At 41.0% G+C, this 18,566-nt stretch overlaps 1 protein-coding gene across 8 annotated transcripts in view; it reads right to left on the bottom strand.

The window, feature by feature from the left end:
• Positions 1 to 9,150, bottom strand: part of MARK3 (microtubule affinity regulating kinase 3) — a 67,830-nt gene extending 58,680 nt beyond the window's left edge. For 5 of the 8 annotated variants that reach the window (XM_083613425.1, XM_083613428.1, XM_083613426.1 and 2 more), the window contains exon 1: positions 8,090 to 9,150. In XM_083613425.1, the coding sequence (XP_083469551.1) occupies positions 8,090 to 8,152 (63 nt within the window). In that variant the 5' untranslated portion in view covers positions 8,153 to 9,150. The remainder of the gene's footprint in view (positions 1 to 8,089) is intronic. The other 3 variants (XM_083613427.1, XM_083613431.1, XM_083613429.1) reach the window with 1 other exon arrangement.
• Positions 9,151 to 18,566: the final 9,416 nt, after the last annotated feature.

The following is an 18,566-nucleotide window of genomic DNA, read 5'->3' as shown; positions in this document are numbered from 1 at the left end:
TTCTTTCAGGCTGCCTTTTGTCCTTAAGGCCTTGACACTCAGCCTCACCTTCTACCTTATTTCATCCACTTACCCTTGAAGTCCCCAACTCATCCTCTTGGCTTCTATGAATTTAGAGCAGCTCAGCCTATGGCTAGTGCAGACAGAAGCAAGATGTACTGAATTCAAGGAGACACACACACTCTCTCTATATTAGATATATAATCTAATTGCCAAATGGTGCCTTAAACCTGGGTTACAGTCTCCACAATGGAATGTCTAGGCGCTGTTTTCATTTGTTTGTTTTTGCAATGGACTACATCATCATCATTATTATTATTATTATTTTCTATACCGCTTTATATTTTAAAGAACAAATCTCAAAGTGGATGACAACACATTAAAACATCAAATACAACAATGCAGAACAAAACAAATTCAAGCTTCAAGGAAAATATTTCAGATCCTTCTCTAAGTGACATCATGCTTTCCCCAGTCGCCAACCCAGCATCCATCTCCATATGGTTGCAATTGGACCTGTGCCAGTCGCAAAACGTGCCTGGCACCTGGCTAATTTTGAACACTGATTTCAGTCTTTGCGAGGTCCCTCCAAAAGGTTTGGGGAAGGCTGTGGATAGTTTTTAAGAGGTCAGCAAAAACTGATGGATAAAGCATTGGTAAGATTTTGTAAGTAAAGAACTTGTGGTCTTCTGTGGACTGTGGCTTTGCCCAAATTTATATTTCTGTTCCTATACTCATTTTCACATGCTCATTTTCTGCAAGGTTGTTTTAACCATGTGGGACTTCTGCAAGTGAATTAACACAGAATCCACAAAGCACTTGGTTTGTTATGAATATATTAGACATCAAGTGCAACATGTCTACCATAATCATGTAATCACAGTGAAAACTTTTACTAATAGAGAATCTGTGCAGCCTTTGCTCTTTTACACACATTAAATTATTTTACAATTTCCATTATTTTATACAAACTCACTTTCATATGGTGTTAAATCCTGTGGATGGGGCAAGTGTTCTTTTGTAAACAAACCAGTCCCTAAAAATAGATTCAAGGGAACATATTTTGCAGTTAAACACCTTGAGCAACTGTGCTCTACTTCAATGGGAACTGAATGCAAGGTCGATTTTGTGTAAGAGTTAGACAACAGGACAGCCAGAAGATTGTAACCAAAAGTCACACTCCAATTTAAATGATAAAATATTTCATTGTGCAAAGGCAATCCTTTATGTTCTCTTGGCTACTAGCTTCTTCTCCTTCCCAATCATACAGCTCCTAAGACTGTTAAACTGATTGGCCAGGTATACCTGCCAAATAATAATCAGTTTTAAAAGTTGACAGCAGACAAAGTATAATCTTTACGAGAAACACCATGACCACCTTAAAACATATCCTAATTTTTCCTCCACATTATAAAGTACACCCTAACAAATCAAGCCTTCAAAGGCAACTAGTGCGAAATTATTAAACCTACAAAAAGGGCATAATTCAAGGACAGTAGTGCATTAAGTAGCCAATAGAAAGCTAACAATATTGCTCTGTCAAGGCCTACATGACTCACTGGATCACCAGCATATGTGATCAACAGAGTTCTTCTTACTGTAACATTTTCATGTGTCAGTGTAACTGCATTTCACATACAATTTAACCGTGTAGGTCAAAGGCAAGCACACATACTCTAAATATAGAATCCCATCTGCAGCCAACCTGCAGACTGGGGAAGACTGACAAAGCCGGGCATCATCATGCCAAGGAGCTAGAAATGGGAACAGCCTTGCAGCCAAAAGAGTTTAAGGCCTTTAAGGCCAAGGACTATTAAAATGCCAAAATTCAGCCTCTCACTTGCACTATTATTTTCTCAGCTCCTGCTTAGTTACGTAAGCAGAAGTAATCATTAGTTTGGGCCACAAGAATGCTGTATTAATGTGATGTTATAAATAATGAGTACAACCTAGCTGCTATTAATCATGGAAAACACAAATTTAATGCTAGAGCTGTGCAACAGCATAACCCCAAATATCTGGGTGCCTATATGAAGGTGGCATTAGATTTAATCACAAAATAAAAAGATAAAGGTGCATAAAGTGGGGGGGGGGTGGACTAGAAAGAAGTGACACATCCAGAATAAGGAATTATCCAGCAATAGCACAACAGCTTTATTGTAGTGCACGAATATTCAGAGTGGATTTTGTTTTTAAGAAAAGGGAGAATCTGTAGCACGCATCTGAGATTTACTATATCATCCAAGTCACACTGACTTTGTTCACTGATCAAAAGAAGTTTTTACTGACCTCAGCACTGAAGTGTAAATATAGCAGCTGAAGAGCAAGATGTAGTCAAGCCTGAATCATCAATAAAACTGCATACTAAGTCCAATTCCCATATAGCCTTTGTTAGTAATTATGTATGAAGCCAGAAGGACACCCAATGGTCAAACATCTGAGATTGATGTTGGAAAGCCCCTGTTCAGATTTTTATCCTGTGATTCAGTGTCGTGCTATTTTTAAGTAGTCAATTTTTGGCCAAAAAGTTCACTTACAGATTTGATCCCCAAGGCTAGCTATAATAGGAGCTTTGGGAGTTCAGTATCGTAAAGGTCAAACTCCAAATCTAAGAGGGATACATAATACCACCTCAATTATTCCACTGCCTTGAAATAACCAAGGATATACATACCAAGTGATCTAAAACGTGCAGATCCATATTCAGATTATCAAAGTATGCATATTTTGTAAGATAAGAATGGCCACAAAAGGCCCTTTTTTGATGCAGTAGATATCTCTGATTCCACAGTGCAGTTCCAGGTATATGTCTCTGACTGATGGCACAATACTGTGCAAACTAACCAGGGAATAATGAACACAGTGGAATTTACCTCCACATAAAAATGTGTAAGACCATACTGTGAAAAGAGTAGCGATGCACAGCCCAGCAGCAGATATGTGGACCAGACTTCATAGCAATGCCCACTGCTGATGTAAAAAGTGTTACTACAGAATGGAACAGGCTATATAAACAGACCTATTAGCAAAGGCAATGCAGTATCTTTTCATTGATCAGCTATTATAGCATAATTCACTATGACATCCTCAAGGCCACTGTACAGGCAGACCGTACAGAAAATGGGTTTCATTTCACACCATAAATATGCCTTCAAAATGACTGAACAAAATGTGTAATATCTTCCAGGAACCTTGATAGTACTTCCTATGGGATGATGGGTAGTCTAGAAATACAAACAAAGGATGGACTGTAGCTCTGGGTAAAGAATCTGCTTTGTGTGAAGAAGTTCCCAAGATCAATCCCTGGCATCTCTGAGTAATGCTGAGAGAGGACCCCACTTGAAATCCTAGAGAGACACTACCAGGAAGCAGAGATTATTCTGAGCTACGTGGACCAGTGGTCTGACTTGCTATGGCTGTTTCCTGTGTTCCTAAATAAATAGCACCCAGAAAAATGCAATTCAAACAGAAAGGATTAGGAGTTCCTCCCCCTTAGAACAATGCTTTCCAAGTCAGCTTACAGAGCCACTCCTGAACTACCTCAATATTATTATTATTTTTTAAATTAAAGTAATCCAATTTTCTACTGGAGAAGTAGTGTAAAGACAGCTTCAAATGCCATTGAGCATTAATTTTCAGCATTAAATAAAGCCAGTCTTGCAAAAAGTGTCAGAAATTAGCTAGGTGCCATGCACATTTTGCGACTGGTGCAGGTCCAATAGCGACCACACAGAGATCTCTGGATGCCAGGTTGGTGACTGGGGAAAGCATCTAGAAAGGATCTGAAATATTTTCCTTGAAGCTTGAACTTGTTTTATTTTGGATTGTTTTATTTTATGTTTGAATGTGTTGTAAACTGTTTTGAGATTTGTTCTTTAAAATATAGAGTGATATAAAAATGAAATGAGGAACAACAACAACAAACTTCACAGGGGGGGATGTACCTAGAGATTCCATTGTGGCGATGATTATAAACTAGGTTTAAGGTGCCATTTGGTGATTAGATTATATATCTGAGTTTCTAACACTCTAACATTATCTAACCTGCAAAACTCAATAATCACTTCACACAAGTTACATACACCCATGCACTACATCATGTGTTAAAACCATGAAGATGTCCATTTCCTTGTCTCAAAGCTACTGCTTGTAGGAAGGCCTGGCTCAAAGATTACATTAAACCAAGAACAAATGTTGGCCTCTCAATCCTTCAACAGAAGCAAACTACAAGTGCTAGTTCACACATAACAAAGCTAGCCTCTGGGGTGTTGCCTCCCTAGCATGGTAGAAGAAGCAGGAGAAGGGCAATTCAGGGACTTCTGAGCAGCATGCATCAGCATGCAACTATGGGATAATATGATGTGTGAACCAGCTCCAAGTGTGAACATTCCCAAGAGGCTACAGTCTCTGACAGGACGGGACATGTGGGGCAGGCTGTTGCTGGTATGTGAAGAAGTGTTAACAGTGGAGCACACAACATCTCAGAGCTGCAACTGTATCAGATATGGGGAAACTTTGGGCCTCCATTGTTACTGAACTATAAGTCCCATCATCTCTGGCTACTGCTCATATTTGCTGGGGCTTATGGGAGTTATCATTCAGCAACATCTGGAGGGCCAAATGTTCCCAACATCTGAGCTAGATAAACTCTAAGCAGAAACGGAAGGCTTAAGTTCACATGAAGTAGCCATAAATGTCAGAATTCAAGAATCAAGATGAGATTCAGAATCAGCTATCTGAGTTCAGAGCACAAAGGCTGTCTTTGGACATTCATATATATTTGTAAAGCTTAAACTGATTTTGGAGCATGTCATTGTGCCTAATGGTTTTACAAAAGAAAAATGGGCTTCTGCACTGACTTGTAGGATATGTCTTCAAAATTAAATATAGTTCAACTTCAAGCACAGGCAAGAACAATGCTCATTCAGCATTTTTCTAGAAACTAATACGAAACTGTAGTAAACATTATCTGTCTTTGCCAATAAATGTTGTAGATTGCTACCTTGGAAAGTTCAGCATTGGCTCAATTACATCCCTCCCAGGTAACAGAAATAAGCTTTAAAAATTTAGTATAAAGAAATTCAGATGGCAGTCGCATGACTAAACCAAAGAGCAATTTCGTAATTTATTTAGGTGACTTATAATCTGTTCTTCATTAAAATCAATCCTAAAGGACATACAAAAACAAAGCAACAGAAAAAAGTAAAGCACAAAAATAGATCAAATTCTGTTATAGCACTTTGGGAGCAACAAAAATCTCTTGCAGTCAACAAAACAAATGCCTGAGTAATTAAAAATGTATTTACATGGTGTCTAATACTTACGACCCAAATCTGCAAGACGAGGGCTTTCCACCATCAGAGTGCTACTACAAAAAACACTTTCTCACATGTTGCTACATAACACACCATCAGCAAGTACAGCTCTGTTGTCCTACCTGACCTCAAAGATTGGTGGGGGGGGTAAACATATAGGAGAGCAGGCAGTCTAACCAATACTTGGGTCCTAAGCCCCAGTTTTCATTCTTTCTTTCTTTAGGACACACTTTCAGAATGAAAATTTGCTCATGCCACACCTAATTTTTTATTGGTAAAAAATACATTGGAGATAAAAGACACAACTCCTATCAGTGCTTGATTCATAACAAAGTGCACAACTACTTTATAATGCAGTGTTTCTCAAACCTGGGTCCTCATCTGTTGTTTGACTGCAACTACCATCATCCCTTACTAGCAGGACCAGTGATCAGGGATGATGGGAGTGATAGCCCAACAACAGCTGAGGACTCAAGCTTGATAAACACTGTTATAATATGATGATGGAACATCCAGAATGTATAAAACAATGCAGCTACATTAGAACATGAATCACTCATGATTGTCACTGAATCTTCCTGCCACACTTCCTATCCTATCCTGCCACACCAGTGTGGTGCACCACATCCTTTGAGAACCAATGACCTACCTGTTCCCCCACTAAGCACTGTCACCACACTTGTAATGGAAGACTCTTTCAACCTGAAGAAATTACAGGTGTAAAATTTAAATTATCAAATTTAAAATGCAACCAGGAAGCACTGAGCTGTGTAATCTAACGCTAAGGATCCTCCTGCAATCTAGTACTTGCATGGTCAAGTGCAGGCCTCAATATAAATGATACTTTAAAACTCACTACTACCCACGTGCATCCTCCGAAACCAACCAACCCAATTCAGCTTAGTTTGCAAGCTGGGACACGATCAAAGAGGCAATGCAACTAAGCAAAAAATCTAACAGCATACTGCTTTAATTTTATATTTTTAACAAATGGGCTATCCACAATAAGTTTAAGAATTTATCTAATCTAGAACCTGAATATACACACTGGAAAATGGTATTAAGACAGTTTCCCACCAAATACTTCTAAGCCTGATGAACTTGCTGATACTAGAGTGATCCAGTTAGTAAAAGAGTTAAGGGATCAAACCTACTGAATACACCTCAAGTCTGACAATGAACTACAGAAGTGTCCAACACAGAACAATTTTCCCTAAAAGACAACTCTGGAGGCCTGGAATGAAGTCCACAAAGATTCTATAATTGAATTACTTAATTAACTCTGACTGAATATAGTCTTTAGTTCTTTTTATAATCTGTAAACTAAAGTAAACAAAGAATAGAGAAGTTTTATCTACTATGTCAATAAATCCAGAGACTTGACAATGCAACAATTGTTCCGCTAAGCATATTTTCCACCTCTGTATCTAAGCTTGTTGCAAGTATCCTCAGTCAATCACAATGAATAGGCCAGCTAACACACATACAACAAAAAATATGCATCTAAGTATATTTTTCTCAACAGTGGATCTATTGAAGATCTTCCTTTTCCAACAAGCCTTTTAAATGGAGATTTTTATTCCCATCTAGATAGGTGTACTGAACTTGAAATTGTTTTTATATATTTTTAATTGTTTAACTGCTTTGGGATCTTTTGTGGGAGGCAATTCATAAATGAGACAAATAAAACGCCTTCTTTCTTGGAGCCTATCAGAGATTCTTAAGTTTACAGTAAAACTGGCTATCTGATAAGCAGCACACACAGATTTGTCACTTGTGTCTTCAGTCCTGTATCAATGGACATGCTGCCAATTGCTTTGACAGAAGGAATTTGCATTTGGAATCATATTGATAGCAAACCTGGTGTTCCAAAAGTTAAAGAAAATATTCAACTTTTTCTCTCCAAATTCCAGAGACACCAAACGTCCAAACCTTTATTGTAATACAGCATAAATACCTCTCAATTCACATATTTCATTTGAAAATAATTCAGCTTTCTTTAGCATTTATGCAACCAATCTCAAATGCTATATATGAAGGTAAATATAACATCTAGATCAAAAGGAGGGGGGTCTTTTAAAATCACCTAAGTGACTGCCAACACAAGGGCTTACTCGGTCACTTATGAGATATACAAATCAGATTTGAAATATATGTTATCTAGGTCACTCAATCCAATCTTTGTCAGAGGAAAAGAACCATTTTTTACCATTCTAAGTTTATACACGATCCACTTGTAATGATTAGCATATATTATGCCCAAGAACATCTGTTCTGATTATTTTACATTCTAAAGACATAAGACTAAAGTGTGAGGGACTTAGAAAGAGAAGTAGAAGTGAGAGGGATCCCAAGTTTAAAGAGAAGGTTATTGCAGGCAGGCCTTGATAAGAGCTTCCCTACTGATAACATTCTTCACAACAACCTGTACAACATCTGTCACCAGATGTCCAGCTGCCAGACAATGAATGTCATAACAGTAGAGCAATGGATGCCCTAGGTGATGTCAAGATGTCCTCTGAAAGGATTTCAATTATCACAATTTGACCCCCTATTATCAATTTCATCCGAACTTCAAACATCCGTATTTTCATAGAAAACGGCCCATTTCCACCCACTATTTAATAACCCATGTCATGATACATCTTTTAAGATGGAGGCAAAATATACTGTGCTGCATACTGTGAAATTTAACACCAGGCATTAAAAAAAAAGGCATTCAGCTTACTACAAAATTCTCATTACAACAATGGACAATCCTGAAGTACACTCACGTTTTCATTCACGGTGGGCAGTTCATTCACTGTGGGCAGCGGAGTTCTAGTGGACATTTTCATCCACTTGCGCGGAAGCACCGTTTGCAATGGCAAAATCCAGCTAACGTATGGTGTATACAGATATAGAAAATCCTAACACCCTCCCCCCTCCGAATAGTTTTATATATATATATGTATATGTATATATATATATTTACAAAAAAAATCGCATTTTTACTGCATGATAGTGGTTACGAAGCACCACCATCAAGGGTGGGGGTGGGTGGGAAAAGAAGGGGAGTGTGGGGAGGGAAATCCGGCTTGCTTCCCCCTTCTCCACCACGACCCCCGTTTCTCATCTATATTCCAGTCTGATAATGGAGCATTGTATCCTCCCGGGAGTCTTCAGGGATCATCCTACAGACCAGATTAGGATCCTTCGAAGGCGGCGGCGGCGGATTAAAGAAGACGGGGATTCTCACGGAGCACAAAAAAGAGGGGTGGGGGAGAAAGAGAAGTGTGTGCCTGGGTTAGGGGGGGGCAGGGAGGGAGACAAGGAGAGACCAGAGCCGCTTCTGAGGAGGGAGGGGACGGGGCTGCGGGCGAGCAAGGGCGGGGGGTGTTTCGGGGCGCTGCAGAGACGGAGTCCAAGTGAGAGGGGGGGGGATAAACCGGAGTCGGGGAAGATGAACCCCCTCTCAGAGCTGCCCAGAGGAGGCTTCTGTCCGCCTCAGAGGACCCCAAGACCCGCTTCACCGGCCCTCGGCGCTCATGCCTTTCGCCCCCCGCCCCGACTCCTCCTCCTCCTCCTCCAGAGAAAGTCCCGGTTCCTCCTGCCGCCGCTATGCTAACAAGAGCGGGCCCTCCTTCCTCAGCCTGAGGGGTCTGGCGCCGAGCCTTCCCTTCTCCGACAACACCGAGCGCGGAGGAGACCCGCCGCCGCCTCCACCGCCACCGAGCGGGCTTCCTCCTTCCTCCCCACCACCCAGCCCGCTTCAGCCACAAGCAACAGCAGCAGCAGCAGCGCCGCCGCTCCCGGATGATCCAAGATGGCCGCCCGGCTTCCTCTGCTCCGGCGTGAACCGGAAGAGACCACCCCCTGCACGGAGAGAGGCCGCGGCTCCTAATGCTGGGGCTGCGGGGAGAGAGGCAGGGAGACTGTGGAAGAGGGCGCAGGCGCAGGCGCGCGTGCTGCGTTTCCCAGCCCTCCCCTCCTCCCTTGTTGCTAAGGTCCCCTGGAAGGAAGGGAGGGGGAGGAGCTTTGATTTGGGCGCGCGCTCTGCTTTCTCGCGGGGGGGGGGGGTGCGTCGTGAGGTGGGGGGGAGGGGTATTCTTGCCTCAGAGGATATTATTATTATTATTATTATTATTATTATTATTATTATTATTATTATTATTATTATTATTATTAAAAATTGTATACCACTTTTTATCCTGGAAGCTGGGTTATCGCCTCAGAAGATTGTTAATATTATTATTTATTAAAATTGTATACCACTGTTTATCCGAAGATCACAGGGGTGGAAGCGGAGTTAGCGCCTCAGAAGATTATTAATATTATTATGTTTTAAAATTGTATACCACTGTTTATCTGAAGATTACAGGGGTGGAAGCAGAGTTATCGCCTCAGAGGATTATTAATATTATTATTTATTAGATTTGTATACCACGCTTTATTCAAAGATCACAGGGCTGGAAGCTGGGTTAGTGCCTCAGAAGATTGCTATTATATTATTATTAGATACACTCCCAACTTTTCTCTGTTGAAAATAGGGACATCCCATTCCATAAGGATAATTTGACTATTTATACCTCACACATCTGAGCAGCTTCCAACATACTAAAACATTAAACATTAAAAAAACAAAAACTTCCCTATACAGGATTGCCTTCATACAGCTTGCGGGTCAGATAACTCCATACCCTCCAACATTTCTCCAACAGGGAGAAAATAGGGACATCCTAAGGAAAAGCAGGATATTCTGGGGTCAAATCAGAAACCAGGACGGCTTCTGTAAATCAGGGACATCCCTGGAAAATAGGGACACTAGGAGGATCTGTTCTTGCCTCAGAAGATTATTATTATTAATATTAATATTTATTAAATTTGTATACTGCCCTTCATCCAAAGATAGGACTGGAGGCTGGGTTATCACCTCACAAGATTATTAATAATCTTATTTATTAAACATGCATACCACCCTTCATCCGAAGATCAAAGGGATGGAAGCTGGGTAAGCACCTCAGAACATTATTATTATTATTTATTAAATTGGTATACCACCTTCTATCCAAAGACCACAGGACAGCTGACAACATAAAAATACAAAATGAGAACACAAAATACATAAGAAAATAAAAACAAACCCATAACTTTCCTCTGACAAACACATTTAAAGGGCCACAGAATGATAATCAGCCAAAGGCCTGGTTATAGGGAAATGTTTCTGATAGGCTGCTGAGAAAGAGCATCTATTTTTGTATTTTCATATTTGAACCGCCCTGTGATCCTCAGTATGGAAATAGATGGCAATAATAGTGAAGAGTCTGCCCTCCTTTCACACACAGCTAATAATATATTATACCCCCCAGCAGTAGTCATACATATTGATGATAATAATAAAAGAAATCCATTTCCTCTCAGAGTAGGGCATGCTTAAAGTATGGGGTTGTTGCAGTCAAGAAAAAGAAAGGCTTGCTTGTGGCACCTCAAAACCAAATTCCCTATATCAGATTTATTCTGGCAAAAGCTTTTGTGGTCTGGAGCAGAGCTTCTGCCTGGCATGCAAAAGGTTCAGTCCCCAGTGGTATCTCCAGGTAGAGGCTGGGAGAAACACCTGTGTGAAATCCTGGAGAGCTTCTGCCAGTCAGTGTAGGCAATACTGAGCTAGATAGACTAATGGTCTGACCTGGTGCAAGGCAGATTCTCTTATGTTCCAATGTGTAAGAAGCATAGCTGTCAACCTTCCCTTTTTTTTGCAGGAAATTCCCTTATTCCAGCGCTGCTTCCCGCTGCTATCCCGGATTGTTAGATATCCCGTAGACTGTCCTCGGGACAGTTCAGGCTGCTGATCCCTTATTTTTGAGGCTGCTGATCCCTTATTTTCAAATCTGAAAGTTGACAGCTATGGTAAGAAGCTGGCTGATGTTTAAGAAGCTGGGGTACGTCCCGAACCAGTGGTGTTCAATATTTATATAAATGACTTGGGTGTCACATGAAATACAGAGCAAGATTGTTTTTCTGCTGCTCCAGAGAGTAGTACCTGAACCAATGGGTTCGAATTACAAGACAGGAGATTCCAACCAAACATAAGGAAGAAGTTTCTGACTACCTAGAAGCTGGTGGACTCTCCTTCACTGGAAGTTTTTAAACAGAGGTTGGATGACCACCTAGTGATTTTTTTAGCTGTGGTTCCTGAATTGTAGGGGGTTGGGCTAAATGACCCTTGGGGTCTCTTTCAGCTCTACAATTCTATGAATCCAATGAGTCTACAAATATGCCCATGGGCAAGAAGGTCCTGCATGTATATATAAATGTGGTATATAAAGACACACACACACCACTATGCAAATATGTGAGTGATTCTAGGAACTGAAGTACCTGCTAAAAGTGGTGTTTGAATTAGCCCTTAGGGAACTTGAGTGTTCTTTCACTTCCCCCTTTCATTTAACCGTGACAGTTGCAAAGCTGATATTGGCATTTGTCTTAACACACCATGGAAGTATTTTTTGAAAGCATCCTGTCTGAATTTTCCAAAACACTATGTCATGGTTTTTGTACAGTTTGCTATGTGAGCATCTTCCTTAATGAAGAAAGCCTTTCAGGGCTATGAGCTATTGAGCCACCCCACCTGCTTGAGGTGGGCTTTAAAGGAGCAATTTATCAGCTGGAAGGTAGCTAGTGAATGAGAAATAATACTGCATTTTTCAGTTACCTGGCAAGAAAGCAACAACGTGGGAGAACTGGGCTTCAGTAATATGTTCTTTTTGATAAACACTAGCACTATGTGTCTATCAGATGGGTGAGTGCTCCTCCACTATTTTTTTTTATCATAATGAAATTTACTTGGGGAAAGGCTGTCCTTGGAAGTTCCTACTGCTTGGGGAAGCGGGGAACATGAAGGTTAGGATTTAAGGTCTGAGAGAGCCTCTTGTCTGAAACTATGGAGTGTCACTGCAAATGTTGGAAATGTAAAGAAAAGGAAGGCACTTTCTTTCATATGTGGTGGGAGTGTAAGAAGGTAAAATGCTTCTGGGAAATGATTTATAATGAATTGAAGAAAATGTTGAAATATACATTTACTAAGAAACCAGAAGCGTTTTTACCAGGTATTACAGGGAATGAGATAAACAAGAAAGAGAAGAAGTTATTTTATACGCAGTGACTGCAGCAAGAATATTGATGGCCCAGAAATGGAAACAAGAAGCCTACGATAGAAGATTGGAGAGCCAAAATGATGGACTATGCGGAATTGGACAGAATGACAGGAAGGATTCGGAATCGACGAGATCAAAGATTTACAGAAGATTGGGATAAGTTTATTCAATATTTGCAAAAACTAAGTGATAACCAGATTACGTTTGTAAGTTTTAAGGAAGCTCCGTGATGTGAAAATCTAATAATAAGTATAAACAATGAAATTGAAGCTACCAGAATAAATAACAATAAGTAGGATTGTGTTAAAAGTTATAAAATGAAGGAAGTTCAGACAAATTGAGGGAAGTCAAAAAAATGGAATTAAGAGGTAATTAAGAAGTTTGAATGTACAACTTTGTTTTCTTTTTTTGTATTTGTAAACCAATAAAAATATAATTTAAAAAAATGAAACTATGGAGTGTCACTGCAAGTCAGTGTGCACTACTCTTCCCCAACCTGGTGCCCTCCACAGGCTGTGGACTACATGTCCCATTAGCCTCAGCCAGCCATAACTGTGTAGCCTGATGGGATGTGTAGTCCAAAACATCTGAAGAATGCTAGGTTGGGGAAGACTGGTGAAGGCAATACTGATTTAGATGGTCTAATAATCATTAAAGCAGCTTACTGTGCTGTTAGGCTGCCTGCCATGGCTGATCTGCAGGATTTGATTTGATTTGCTTCATTGTATTTCTGTGCTGCTTTTCATTCAAATGAATCCCAAAGCGGCTTGCAAACAATAAATAACAATAACATGATAGAACATCACAAATACAGCGTAAATCATAATTAACAGATCATCAGTAAAACAACTACAATCCATAGAACACTGTTGACAAAGCAACAGCAAAAAAATAAGCTAAGCATCACAACTAAAGCAAAAGTCATATTATATGATTAACAAATCAATAGTGGAGGTGGGCATGATAGAGATATTTAAATTTCTGCATGGTGTGGACGAAGTGAATAGAATATTCCTTCCTCTGACATAATACTAGACCTCAGGGATTATCTCAAAAAATCTGTTGGCAGTAGATTTAGAACAAAAAAGTAAGGATTTCACATCATGCACAATTCCTTTATAGAATTCACTGCCACAAGCTATGGTGATGTGTACCAGCCTAGGTGGCTTTAAGAGAGGATTAGACAAATTAACACACAGTAAGGCTGTTTGACCATGGTGGGTTCAGCCATAAGTATGAGCTGCTGGAGGTCGGCAGTGGTCAGTTGCCTTTAGCTGCAGCAACTGGGCTTCCTGGAGGTATCTATAGGGCAATTATCAGAAATGCTGGACTAAATGGGGGACAATGCAGCTGGTCTCTTCTTAGAACGGCTGTAGCTCAGTGGTAGAGCATCTGTATTGGGTACAGAAGGTCACAGGTTCGGTCTCAGGTAAGACTAGGACTGGGAGAGACGCCCACCTGAAACCCTGGAAAGCCATTCCCAGCCAGTGTGGCCCATATTGGGCAAAATGAGCCAATGGTTTGACTTGGTATAAGGCTTCTGATGCCAGTTCAGATTTTACCCATACGAAGGAAAGTTCTAGTCATAGCAGACCTCTTGAAATTAATGGACCTATTTCAGTTACACCCATTAATTTCAACGGGTCTACTCTAAGTATGACTTACATTGGATACAACCCAAAGTTCATACCGGTTTTTCATGTGGCAGACTACCTGAAAGTTTGGGACCTGGGAAAACCTGGCAAGTGTAGATAACAAACAGGCAGGGCAAGTAATTTTGTTCCAGAAAAAAATCTGGAAAAACCTGCATGCTATGCATTTGTCATCTAGTTTTGCTGCATGTTCAAACTCTGGCAGTGTTCTTTGGCTTCTAGGCTCACATGGTGAGGGAAAGAAAGACAAATGAAAATGTTCTGTAGGGAATAATTTCCATTTGACTTTCTTTCCTCACCATGAGACTCTAACGTATAGCATATGAGCACTGCCCTGTCTAGATATATTGTTTTTCAACTCCACAAAACAGCCCTTTATTATGCAAATAATTTTGCAATTCTACTCTATCTTTATCCTCACAGTATCTGGTGCTTTCATGAGAAACTGAAAACACCTTTTCTTTGAACCTGTTGTTTGTATGAACACATGAATATTGTTAAAGGGTGCAAAACAGGCATTTGAAAATAGAATACACAATCTAATTAATTTGTCTTCAGCTTTTTCAAAGCTAGTGTTCACTTTTAACCTCCACCAGCAGTATGGCACCCTTTGTTAATTGCTTTTGATATCTGCCGAGTTGCCTTGTGCCTGTAGATGCAAAGGGAAGGACATTGGGCCCTATTCAACAACCAGAGCAATATGTGTTACTGGGAGGTTTCATCTCCTTCATCTTGTATCAGGAAGAATATATTACTTGCTTGCTTATCTTAAATACTTTTATCCCACCATTTATTTACTTATTTGGGGGGTCTATGGGGTGTTTTGGGACAGGTAATCATCATCATCATCATCATCATCATCATCATTTATTTATACCCCGCCCATCTGGCTGAGTTTCCCCAGCCACTCTGGGCGGCTCCCAATCAAGTGTTAAAAACAGTACAGCGTTACATATTAAAAACTTCCCTCAACAGGGCTGCCTTAAGATGTCTTCTGAATGTCAGGTAGTTGTTTATCTCTTTGACACTTCAGCTGGGGGACATGTCATGCTCCTTCCAGGGTAGGTTGTCCACCTTTGGTCTCCACCCTGCACTCAGTTCTTACTTGAAGCTCCTAGAAGCTGCCAACATGCAACAGCGGCCATACCCCAAGAAATGGCTTCAACTGGCTGGCTAAACCAGGTGAGGATAGCCGATGGGTCTCAAACCCTCGGTGAGTGAGGGACTTCCCCTGCATATAAAGATGGGGTCCAGTAGCTTGAGCTGATGAGACCAATCATGGGTCCAAAGGTCAAGAAGATAGTTTCTGCTCCTACCGTAGAGGGAAGTGAAAGATAGATGGAGCTCATCAAACTGGGAAGGTAGCCCATCTAGGAGAAGTAAAGTTCTTTAGGATGGAGTTTTTGGGTGGTATTCAACTCAGTTTTACTCATAATACACCTACTGAACATTGAACCCTTTGCAATGTTAATTTCAGTGGGTCTGCTATGAGTAAAACTTACCGTAGTTGACGATCATCCTTTGTGTTTCTCCTTCTCTTTTCTCCATTTTTCTCTTCTCCTGTTCTTAAAAAAGAAGCTTTAGCAACAGCTACAGGCAAAAACCTCTTGAACTAGGCTTTTGAGTTTGTGTGAGTGGGTAGGGGAAGCGGTGTTATTGGTTTCTTTTGTTCTTGCTTTTATTGTGCATTTTGTGTTTTTTTCTTGTATTTTTAACCGAATCTTATGCTGGATTTGTACACTTGTTCCCAGTTGCTTAAGTTAAATTTCCAATGATTTCTCAGCCATACCTGGTTTAAAGCATTATTGCAAAGATAAAATGAGACAAGCATGTCTGGAATGAGGGTGAGATAGAAAAGTGGAAAAAAGTAACCTAGAACCTCTAAAAGCTTCACAGATATAACACTGATGGTGTCTCCAGATTATGGCTATTAGTTCGAAAGCCTGTCAAAGTGCAAGTGATAAATAGGTACTGCTCCGGCGGGAAAGTAAACGGCGTTTCCATGCGCTGCTCTGGTTTCGCCAGAAGCGGCTTAGTCATGCCGGCCACATGAGCCGAAAAAACTGTCTGCGGACAAACATCGGCTCCCTCGGCCAGTAAAGCAAGATGAGTGCCACAACCCCAGAGTCGTTTGCGACTGAACTTAACAGTCAGGGGTCCTTTACCTTTACCTTTTACCATCACATCCTGGCAAATTCATGATGTCCAATTAAAGTTGACTTAGAACTTTTGCACAACAAATCAGGGGGTTGGACTAGATGACCCCTAGTGGTACCTTCCAACTCTACCATTCTGATTCTGCTTGAATTGACTTTTCCCCAAATAGGACTTCTTGTGATAAGGAAGGTGATGGGCAGATTCACTGGAAAGCTGGGATAACATTTGATTGAGGCAACATTGTCTAACTTCTATGAAAACAAATGGGATAAATTACATCATCTAGCCTCCAACAAGCCTTTCAAAACCTTTTAAGAACTTCCCCAGTGTACATTTGCATTGGAATTATTTGAACGGATCTGCTTTAGAGCAAACATGCATAGAGGACTGTGCTGTAAGTGTTTTTTTGTTGCTAGCAGGTTCAGCTGACAGCCGTAAGCACATTTGTGGTAGGAAAGGAAGGGGTCATATTTCCAGTTGAATGTGCTTAGGACTGGGCTATAAGTTTAACATGCTTTACGTTTAGTGTACCATAAATCTGCAAACACTTGTAATTTGTGAAGCAAAAGCTGCTAAGGGCAGAAGATCAAACTTCCCCCGGTATTCTTTCTTTGAAGCTGGTGCAGTGATGCTAATAATTAAATTTTGCCCAACATGTTTTAAAACCAACAAGCTTGTTTGATAGAAGCCTTCTATTCATATCTCAGCACGTCCCCCGTGAAGATTCATCTCCTTTAGGATGCTTTGCCTTCTGAGTCAGGCATGTAACTGTTCCACCTACACTGTATTTCCTGTGCGGTTAATATTGAATCAAAGACTCCATTCACAGGGATGGGAAAGGAAAATAGATGACTCCAGTCCGTGCAATGTTTTCAAGTGCAAATTAATAATGGATGGACCTGAACATTAGCAGGAAGGAACCAATTCTGCGGCAGCAGGAGAGACGACCTGAGCTGTTCTGCATGTTGCTATAGTAGTAGCAGGTGTTGGCACCCATCTGTCTTGGGAGACGATGGAGGAGTGCACCTTTAGAGGTGAACTCAAAGCATTGGAGAGTTACAGCACCTGCTGGGGCTGTAGAGACAGATGCGGGAGAGACATGTTTTGTTGCAGCTGGGGCAGATGAAGGCATCCTGTTGGGCTGCTTCAGATGCACCATAGCGTTTCTTCTCTCTGGGCTCCTCCCAGTGGTCATTCCTCCTCTGGTCACTGCTGCGGATGCAGAACCTGACTGTCTGTCTCCAGGCACTGCAGTCGTTTGCAAGGGATTCCCACACGGCAGGATTGATATTGCCAGCCTTCATGTTATGCTTGCAGACATATTTGTAGCACAGAGTTTGTCTGCCAACTGGCCTGGTGCCTGAAGCCAGCTCCCCATAGAGCACATCCTTGGGATCCTTCCATCTTCTGTTCTGTGGACATGGCCAAGCCAGCATAGATGTCGCTGAGCCAGGAGTGCAGACATGTCGGCTTGGAGAAGCACATCTTTGTCTGAAGCTCTGGTTGTAGTAACAGAACAGTGGTCTAATACTTAGAGGATAATCTCCAGTGTTAGTCATCATTGGGGTAGATGCACTTAAAGGAGTTGAGTAACTACGCCTATCATTGGCTATCACCATAGTATTAACATTAAAAAACATTAAAACATTGAAAACAAACAAACTATAAAATATCTCTTAGAGTCCCCATACAAGTTGAAATATACTCGGAACCCAGTGCATAACACAAGTAATAAACAAGACCATCAAAATCAACCATTTGCATGCTCTTCTGAATGAGATGAATCCCATCGAGCTCAACTGAGTTTACTCCCAAATAATGTGAGCACAGATTATAACTCATTTATCTATTAGCTGAGATTACTTTAGTTAGATGACAGCTCTGAAGTTCACTTATAGAACTTGGATCCTTTGTCTTTAGTGAGACAAGCAAAAGTCAGGGCAGTTGAGTATGTGAGAGCTGGGCTAGAAGCAGGAAGAAGACAGCCTGTGAAAACCATACCTGATTTCTGCTTGATTATGAGACTATGGGACTTGATTATGTGACTATGGCTGTGACTGTGGGAGAATCAAGACCTCTTTGGGCTAAATGCTGTGAGGCCCTTTATCATAGACTCTGGTTGTATTTATGATTGTTGTTGTTGTTGTTTAGTTGTTTAGTCGTGTCCGACTCTTCGTGACCCCATGGACCAGAGCACGCCAGGCACTCCTGTCTTCCACTGCCTCCCGCAGTTTGGTCAAACTCATGCTGGTAGCTTCGAGAACACTGTCCAACCATCTCGTCCTCTGTCGTCCCCTTCTCCTTGTGCC

The sequence above is a fragment of the Podarcis filfolensis genome (genome assembly GCF_964270895.1).
Source record: "Podarcis filfolensis genome assembly, chromosome: 1".
Lineage (NCBI taxonomy): Eukaryota > Metazoa > Chordata > Lepidosauria > Squamata > Lacertidae > Podarcis > Podarcis filfolensis.
The sequence above is the reverse complement of the archived record's forward strand: the minus strand, read 5'-3'. Positions and strand labels throughout refer to the sequence as shown.